Source organism: Rhincodon typus, chromosome 34 (genome assembly GCF_021869965.1).
Source record: "Rhincodon typus isolate 14 chromosome 34, sRhiTyp1.1, whole genome shotgun sequence".
NCBI classification, from domain to species: domain Eukaryota; kingdom Metazoa; phylum Chordata; class Chondrichthyes; order Orectolobiformes; family Rhincodontidae; genus Rhincodon; species Rhincodon typus.
In genome coordinates, this window is record NC_063365.1 from 18,854,595 (window position 1) to 18,864,232 (window position 9,638).

At 44.6% G+C, this 9,638-nt stretch overlaps 1 protein-coding gene across 1 annotated transcript in view; it reads right to left on the minus strand.

Moving 5' to 3' along the window:
* The window catches only part of si:ch211-51a6.2 (neurotrypsin), a 56,839-nt gene that overhangs the window by 19,014 nt on the left and 28,187 nt on the right, over positions 1–9,638 (minus strand). The window contains exons 6-9 of the mRNA XM_048616196.1: positions 4,590–4,768; positions 3,723–3,864; positions 1,558–1,763; positions 441–582 (exon numbers count right to left, since the gene is read on the minus strand). Coding sequence (XP_048472153.1) covers positions 441–582; positions 1,558–1,763; positions 3,723–3,864; positions 4,590–4,768 — 669 coding nt within the window. The remainder of the gene's footprint in view (positions 1–440; positions 583–1,557; positions 1,764–3,722; positions 3,865–4,589; positions 4,769–9,638) is intronic.

Sequence of the window (9,638 nt, forward strand, 5' to 3'; positions counted from 1 at the left end):
TCTGCCATCCTTAGTCAACTGGCCTACACGTGAGTCCAGACCCAGGGCAATCTGGGTGACTCTCAGCTGTCCTTGGAAGTGACCCTATCAAGCCATTCAGTTCGAGGGTAATTAGGGATGGGCAACAAATGCTGGCTTTGCCATGACACCCACATCCAGTGAAAGAATGAGGAAAGAACAACATTTTGACAACATTCCCTCAGAGGTTCTGCACATGTCAACTGGCATGCCGACACATTGACTTCCAGTTCTGGAAGTAAGAATCACGAAGATCCACATAGCAGCAATAGAGGGGCTGTAAATCCTGGATAATTGATCTGGCAGCATAACATAATTCAATTGTCAATATGTTGCTTGGGTTTCTGGATTTAACCATGTCTTGGATACAACATTTGGAGAGCTCATCAACTGTTGAACAACGCTCATTCTCCTTGACTCACCTGTAGCCCAGCTGCCTGCAGACAACTCTTGCATCCCTGTCTGTCCAACCGTCATCACAGACACTTCCCCACTCTCCGTGAAGGTACACCTCCACACGCCCCTCTTTGTTGTTCTCTCCATCCACAAGGCGGATAGCTGGCCCTGTAAACACAGCGTGACCAGTCACCAAGTGAGCATGGCTGTAAACAAAATCTATCAGCTAGTTCCGAGGAGCTTCGCATTCGGAGTCCTTCATGTTGCATTTGCCAATTGACCAATTCCTTCAGGGTGTCCCTGATGTTTCATCACTGTTCTGCTCTACTTCTGTGATTCTCTCCAAATCTAGTTGAGGTTGCTCAGTGGTTTGATTCCACCCTCAGACAACTGTGTGGAGTTTGTACATTCTCCCTGTGTCTGCGTGAGTTTCCTCTGGGTGCTCTGGTTTCCTTCCACAGTCCGAAGATGTTAGGGTTAGGTGAATTGGCCATGCTAAGTTACCCATAGTGTTCAGGGATTTGCAGGCTGGGTGGAATAGCCGTGGGAAATGCAGGGTTACAGGGACAGGGTAGGGAGGTGGGTCTGGGTGAGATGCTCTTCAGAGGTTCAGCATGGACTTGATGGGCTGAATGGCCTGCTTCCACACTGTAGGGATTCCATGAAATCGTTCTGCAGTCTTACCCTACATACTATCTGGCCAAAGGCATGAGGGGTTTGATGGGTCGAAATGAGGAAAGTCTTTCTTCGTGCGTCTACAGGGACAGTAGCAGGTCAACACAGGTTTAAGGTGATTGGTGAAAATGGGATCAATATTTTCTCCCCACAGTGAGTGGTTGTGATTTGGAATGCAGCGACCAAAAGGGTATTGGAAGCAGGTGTCCAGGGACGTGCAGGCTTGGTGGGTTAGCAATGGGAAATGCAGGGTTATTGGGGGGGTGGGTGGATCTAGGTGGAATGCTCTTTGGAATGTTGGTGTGGAGCTGATGGGGGCTGAATGGCCTGCCTCTGCACAGTAGGGAATCTATGATTCTAAGTCATTCAAAGATAAATAGGGCCTAACAACAAATTCTGTTAAAGGAAAAAACCTCCTTACGCGTTGAATCTGTAGAAGAGTTTAATGTGAAACAGTATGTTGCTTACCTATACTGGGCTCGCTTATTTTGTTGGTATCTTGCTGTGCACATATCACGCCAACATCCTCGTGATGCGAGCAGTCATGTTGGCCCCAGTTGCTCCGAGCACAACCCAGGAGGTTCGGTTCAGTCCCTGTGCAGACCACTTCATCCAGGAGTATGAAGCCAGTCCCTTGTCCAAACTTAGCCTCTGGTGCTACAATCCCTGGGCCACTGATCAATGATAACCACAAGTCACTGAGCTGGAAAGTGCAATCTCAACAAAGGCAGTGGGAGCAAAAGGGGCTGGCAGGGTCTCACTGCAGTCAGATCCTAAAATGCTTAAATACTTTTTGGTGCTGGAAAAAAAAAGTCAGATTATCCTGTACAAATTAAGCCATTTCAATTCATTTGTTTTTAACGTGACTTCAGTTCAAGTTAATTTGAAGTGAACAACTTTGAATTAAGACGGCAATTCCCCCTCGAGGGACCAAACTCACACAACAGGAGTTGACCCCTCTCTGTGAGAAAATACCACTCATTTCTCTAAAGCTCTACACAGTCCCATACGCTCCCATGCGATGTTGATACAATATTTTCGTGTGTACATTTGAAGCTGTTGTCAAGAGAATTACTTCTGAACATATCAACAACATAGAAGTTTATAAAATAATAAGCGGTATAGATAAGGTTAATGGTAGGTGTCTCTTCCTGAAGATGGGGGATTTCAAGACTAGGGGGCACATTTTTGAGGAGAGAGATTTAAAAAAGACATGAGGGGCAACTTTTTTTACACGGAGGGTGGTTTGCATGTGGTTTGAAGTTCCTGAGGAAGTGGTGAATGTGGTACAGTTACAACATTTAAAAGACGTTTGGATAAGTACATGAATAGGTAAGGTTTGGAGGGATAGGGGCCAGGAGCAGGCAGGTGGGACTAGTTTAGTTTGGGATTATGTTCGGCATGGACTGGTTGGATCAAAGGGTCTGTTTCCGCGCTGTATGACTCCATGACTCTACGACTGTATGTCAAATCCCTGCAATTTGTTTTTCAGGATTTCCTTTTCGACTCTGTGGACTTTGCTTGTCTCACTCCCTCCCCAACAAACCTATTTGCTTTTATACGTGGTGAAGTGCAGGCTGTACACATTGTTATACATAGGGTATCACAAGGTCAGTAACCAAAGCCTGTCCAGCACTTTCCATGTGCTTGTGCTACCCTATTTATAAAAGAAAAGACTTCCTTTTACCTAGCTTTTTTCACAATCTCACAACTGCTTACAGCCAATGGGGCACTTTGCACGTGTAGTCAAAGTTGTAACGTAGCAAAGTTGGCAACCAATTTGCCCATGGCAAGCTCCAATTAATGCTATGATCACCTTATTAAGTGATGTTAATTTGCCAGATATCTACTGGCCAAGATATCAGGGAATACTAATCCTCTTTTCTTCAGAGTAACAGCATTTTTCATGTCTACCTGAGACAGCAGGTGGAGCTTTGGTTTAACAGTTTTACACAAAAGGTGACACTTATGGTGCCATAGAGCTGTGCAGCATGGAAACAGACCCTTCGGTCCAACGCGTTCATGCCCACCTGATATCCTAAATTAATCTAGATCCCATTTGCCAGCATTTGGCCCATATCCCTGTAAACCCTTCCTGTTCATGTACACATCCAGATGCCTTTTAAATGTTGTAATTGTACCAGCCTCCACCACTTCCTCTGGCCATTCATTCCATAAGAAGCAAGGGCGAAGTGAGGATAAGCTTTATCACAAGGCAAGTTGTTAGGGTCTGGAATGCACTGCCTGGAAATGTGGTGGAGGCAGGCTCGATTGAGGCATTCAAAGGGGGTGATTATTCAATAGAAATAATGCACAGGGGTATGAGAAATGAGCAAGTGATTGGCACCAGGTAACGAGGCTCATTGACCCAACCAGGGCGACAGGACCTCTGTGAATCTGACAGTGCAGCTCTCCCTCAATACAAGCCCATGGTTTTGTGCTTTAGGATTTGGCGAGGGACTTGAAACCACAACCTCAGAGGAGACAGTGCGATCAAGTGGGACACTGCTGGGACAACAGCAGGGATGGGGTTCCATGGATAGCTTTTTCCCAGTGCTAGCACAGGCACAGTGGGCTGAATGGCCTCCTCCTGTGCTGTATCATTACACAAACTAAAGGCTGCTGAAAGTTACCTGAATCCAAGCTGCCTGCAAACGACCCTGGCATTCAGGTCAGTCCATCTGTCATCACACACTGTACCCCAGGCTCCATTGCGATAGACTTCCAACCTCCCCTCACTGGAGTCTCGGCCTCCAGCTAGTCGTATGGCACCATCTGCAGGGATCATCCATTGAACACGTTGTTTTATTTATTTTAAACAGAAAGGACATAGATCAAGAGTGTAGGAGTGAAGAAGAAGAGGATGAGAGCTTGTACTCAGACAGCAGTTTGTCATGTTGAAATTTCTCTTACATACTCATTACTTTGGAAGTAAAGATCCATTGCAATGTATTTTGAGTGGAGGCAATGGCCTAGCGGTATTATTTCTGGACTGTTAATCCAGAGACCCAGATAACGTTCTGGGGACCTGGGTTCGAATCCCGCCATGGCAGATGGTGGAATTTGAATTCAATAAATATCTGGAATTAAGAATCTAATGATGACCACGAATCCATTGTCAGAAAAACACATCCGGTTCACTAATGCCCTTTAGGAAAGGAAACTGCCATCCTTCCTGGTCTGGCCTACATGTGACTCCAGACCCACAGCAATGTGGTTGACTCTTAATTGCCCTCTGGGCAATTAGGGATGGGCAATAAATGCTGACCTAGCCAGTGACGCCCTCATCCCGTGAATGAATAAAGGAAAGCAATTATTCAGGGTCAGGAATGTTTACCATAATCTCAGCATGATGAATGACCAGCTAATCTGATTTGTTTGCAGTGGTGGACATTAGTGGATAAGGTGGGAGTTTTATTTTTTTTGATGATGGTCAAGCAGCCATTCTTTCCTCTTGATTGCAACTTAAAAGTAGCATGGGAAACACTTGAATATTTTACCTGCAAATGGGTTGCAGGAGACGCCCGCATCTTCTGCATGCTCACAGTTGTGTTGCCTCCAATTGCTTTTCTCACACTCATCCAAGTGCAGTTCATTGCCAGTGCACTCAATGTCATCCAATAGGATCGGACCAGAGCCATGGCCAAAGTGGGACCACATCCAAGCCTTGGCAGTACCACTAAGGAGACAAAGAAAACAAAGATTCACTCAACTACAACAGGCACACAGTTTGTAATATTCCCATTTGCACCTCACTAATTAACTGTTCTGTAGTTTCTATCATCATTTGGGGTGGTGCAGTGGCTCAGTAGTTAGCACTGCTGCCTCACAGCGGTTCGATTCCAGCCTCGGGTGACTGTCTGCATGGAGTTTGTACATTCTTCCCATGTGTGCGGTTTCCTCCCACTATCCAAGGATGTGCAGGTCAGGTAAATTGATCACGCTAAAGTGCCCACAGTGTCGAAGGATGTGCAGGCTAGATGGATTAGCCATGGGAAATGCAGGGTAGGGGTGTAGGTCTGGGTGGGATGCTCTTCAGAGGGTTGGTGTGCACTTGATAGGCCAAATGGCCTGCTTCCACACTGTAGGGATTCTATGATTTGTATTTTAAGGGTGAAACCACCAAAGTCCCACTCTTCCATTAGAGAGAGGGGCAACTGGTCGTGGTTTAACCTGAGGGTCACCATGCCTCAGGTGAGGGGAAAGGTTAAGAAGGAGACTCCTTCATGGTAACCTCTGCCAGTGTGGGAAATGAACCCAAACTGTCAATATAACAAACCAGCCATCCAGATGACTCAGCTAACCAAGATTTGGAGACTGTAACGACTGCAGATGCTGGAAGCCAGAGTCAATAAATGTGGAGCTGGAAAAGCATAGCCGGTCAGACAGCATCTGAGGAGCAGGAACGTCAATGTTTCGGCTGCGTTCAGCCCAAAAAGTTGACTTACCTGCTCCTCAGATGCTGTCTGACCAGCTGTGCTTTTCCAGCTCCATACTTATTGACTCAGCTAACCAAGCTAGGCCTAGTAAAAAAGAGGATTCACTGGACCTGAAACGTTAACTCTGACTTCTCTCCACAGATGCTGCTTGACCTTTCCGAGCTTTTCCAGCAATTTCTGATTTTGTTTAAGAATTTAGGAGCTTGATTTGGTTTTAACACTGATCAAGATGTGAACGACACAGCGGAGGAGGCCAATTAAAACGGTAGCCAGGTGGAGTCCGCTTTGTTTATCAGCGGTCCCCTCTCCTGATATTTGAGCTGCCAACATATTTGGAAGGTTGAGGTTTTAGGGTCCAAAGCACTATTCACATTTCAACAACTTCACCCAGAGATGCACCAAAAGTGTCCAGTTCCCAAGTGTCCAACAAATACTTGAGTCAGAAAATGCCCAGGTGAATAAATTATTGAATATTTTTCTTTCGATGATTCTCTGTTCATGAAACTACACCTGGGGGATACTGTGTACAGTTCTTATCTCCTCACTTAAGGTCGGTTTAACTGGATTGGAAGCAGTTCTGAAAAGATTCACTTGACCAGTTCCTAGGATAAAAGGGTTGCCTTATGAATCCAGATTTAGCAGGGAGGGCCTGTACTTACTGGAGTTTCAAAGAGTGAGAGCTGATTTTATTGAGACATATAAGGTTGTGAAGGGGCTCAATGGTGTAGATGCTCAGAGGACGCTCTGTACATGGGAGAATCTAGAACTAGAAGATGCAGCTTCAGAATAAAAGGTCACCCATTCAAGATGAAGGTGAGAATGAATTTCTTCTTATCGAAGGTCATGAAGCTTTGGAATTCTCTTCCTCAGCTAGCAGTGAAGGCTCGATCATTGAGAATGTTCAAGGCTGGGATAGACAGCTTTCTGAGGTATAGGGGGCTCAAGGGCATGTGGAACAGGTGAGAAAATGGAGCCTAGGCCAAAAACATCATCTTACTGATTGGTAGAGCATTCTGAAAGGGCTGAATGGCCTGCTCCTGCTACTAGTTCTTAGGTTCTTAAAGCTGAAGAAGAGAAAGAAGGTGCCTCCTAGCCAACAGAAATAAACGTTCAGGTTCCTCTGCTCCACAATTTTGCCGCAACCTACTCCCAGTGGAAATGCAAGGGCTGGAGACAGTTTCAGTTGGACTCCACCAGCCTTCAGGTCCTGACCACCAAGTGACACAGCACTCCTGTGTTCCTTGTGTGGAAGGTGGTGTCATAATCCAGAGAGCCAAGGATGGTCACAGAATTAATGTTACCCAACCTAATATTAGGGGATTGCTTAGTTGACAGGATGGTTGGTTTTCATTGCAGAGTGAGATGCCAACAAAATGGGTTCAATTCTCACACTGGCTGAGGTTACCGTGAAGGATTCTCCTTCTCAACCTCTCCCCTCACCTGAGATATGGTGACCCTCAGGTTAAACCACCATCAGTCATCTCTCTCAATAAACAATGGGACTATGGCGACTTTATCTTTTTATTTAACAGAATGAAGCATGGCACAAACACACCTCCTAATTTAACCACATACAGTTTCACTACGCGTCTCTTTATAAGTACTGAAATAAAACCCAAGTAATGCCTTTGATATGCTGACATACTTAACCACAACTCACGACAGAAATGTACTCCTTATAGGTGTTTATGTAGGCAGGGCTTGCCTGAAGCCACCTGCAAGTTAAATCTTTGCTTTTACCTTCTGAATTGTGAAACAGGAATTGCCAATGCTGCTGACACTCTATTTCTTCATCTGTTTCATGACTTGAGATGTTAGTTTTAAACAATTCCACAACGAACATCACATGAGTGTTATCTAGTGAGTATACATCATTAACTTTACTGCAAATCTTTAGAAGCTATTAAGGCTTTTTTTTAAAAACAGGCGAACAGATCGAGAAAATAAATACTTGTTGGTTTCACGCGCCAGTAGCGTAGAAAATCCATTACAATCATAACAATCACTTCCTGTAGTTGCTTCTGCACCATAGCCCGCTGTTCATTTCATTTTAATATTTGCTGATTGAAAACTAAAAAGGTCTCAGAATTCTGTTGAGGGTAGATCAACTGAAACACAGCAGAATTAAAACTGGCAGGTCTCCATTAAGTGAAAGTGTTTTGGTAAATGGAACCTAGATGGGTAAGTAAAGTTCAGATACACATCAACCACAAAGGAATGATGGTGTGTGACTGACTCGTGGTCTGTCAGCACTTTCTGAAACAGTCTGTACACTGTGACACAGAACTAACTGAGAGAAACTGCTTTATTGTTGTGTCATTTGATGATGTGGAGGTGCCGGTGCTGGACTGGGGTGGACAAAGTCAGAAGTCACATGACACCAGGTTGTAGTCCAATGAGTCTAGTTGAAATCGCAAGCTTTTGGAGCACTGCTCATCAGGTCCTGATGAAGCAGCAGTGCTCTGAAAGCTTGTGATTTCAACTAAACTTGTTGGACTATGACCTGGTGTCGTACGACTTCTGACCATGCCATATGATAAAAACCGAAAGAACTCTGGATGCTGTAAATCACGAACAAAAAAGAAGTTGAAGGAAAAGCTCAGCAGGTCTGGCAGCATCTGTGAAGAAAAATCAGAGTTAACGTTTCAGGTCCGGTGACCCTTCCTCAGAACAGGGTCACTGGACCCGAAATGTTAATTCTGACTTTTTTCTTCACAGATGCTGCCAGACCTGCTGAGCTTTTCCAGCAACTTCTGTTTTTGTTCCTGCCATATATTTAATTTCATTTCTAGTTATCTGCATCAACTCCAAGTTAGATTTTTTAACAAGCTTTGTGTTATGACTTAAGTTCGTTATAGTAATGTTGACAGGATGAATTGCAAAAATACCTAATAGATTAACCAAATTATTGAGACTCCCCACAGTCTGTATCACAGTTCACCTTGTAAAAGAGCTGGATTGGGTCAAATCTTCCTCAATACAAGCCAGTTCTGAGGAAGGGTCACCAGACCCGAAACGTTAACTCTGTTTCTTTTCCTTCACAGATGCTGCCAGACCTGCTGAGCTTTTCCAGCAGTTTTGTTTTTGTTCATGTTCTTACATAGACAGCTTAGTCAATAACTCACCTACAGAAATGTGCAATGATTTAAAATAAATACCAAACTAACATGTTGGAAATAGACAGTGGGCGTCAACCAGGAGCTGATGTGAAAGAAGTTAGTCACAGGTCAGAGGCTGGGAATTCTACAGGGAGTACCTCACCCCCTAACTCCCCAAAGCCTGTCCACCATCTACAAGGCACAAGTCAAGAGTATGATGGAATACTCCCCACTTACTTGGATGGGTGCAGCTCCAACAATAGTCAAGAAACTCAACACTATGCAGAACAAACCAGTTGTCTTGACTGGCACCACATCCACAAACATCCATTCCCTCTACCACTGACGCTCAGTAGCAGCAGTGTGTACCATCTACAAGTTGCGCTGCAGAAATTCACCAATGATCCTTAGACAACACCTTCAGAACTGTGACCACTGCCATATAAAAGGACAAAGGCAACAGATACATGGGAATATCAATACATGCAAGATCCCCCCAAATCACTCATTATCCTGAACTGGAAATATATCACCGTTCTTTCACTGTCTCCGGGTGAGAACCCTGGAAATCTCTCCCTAACAGTACTCTGCGTGTCCCTACACCATAAGCAGGTTGAAAAGGCAGCTCAACACCACCTTCTTGAGGGCAATTAGGAATGGGCAATAAATGTTGGCCCAGCCAGTCAACCCATATCCTTGAATGAACACAAAACAATTTCGATCTAGTCCCTATAGCCTCAAGTTCAATATCAATCATTGTGACAAATTCTCTCTACATTAGGACATTTTTGTTTCAGATACTGACTGACTTGTGGTAATATTTTCCAACCTGGCATTAGTTTCTTTGTTATCTCTTCTTGCCTGTAAATTGATTTTAAACAGTACATTCATAGAGGCTGAGATAACAAGGTGTAGAGCTGGATAAACACAGCAGGCCAAGCAGCATCAGAGGAGCAGGAAGGCTGACGTTTCGGGTCTGGACCCTTCTTCAGAAATGCATTTCTGAAGAAGG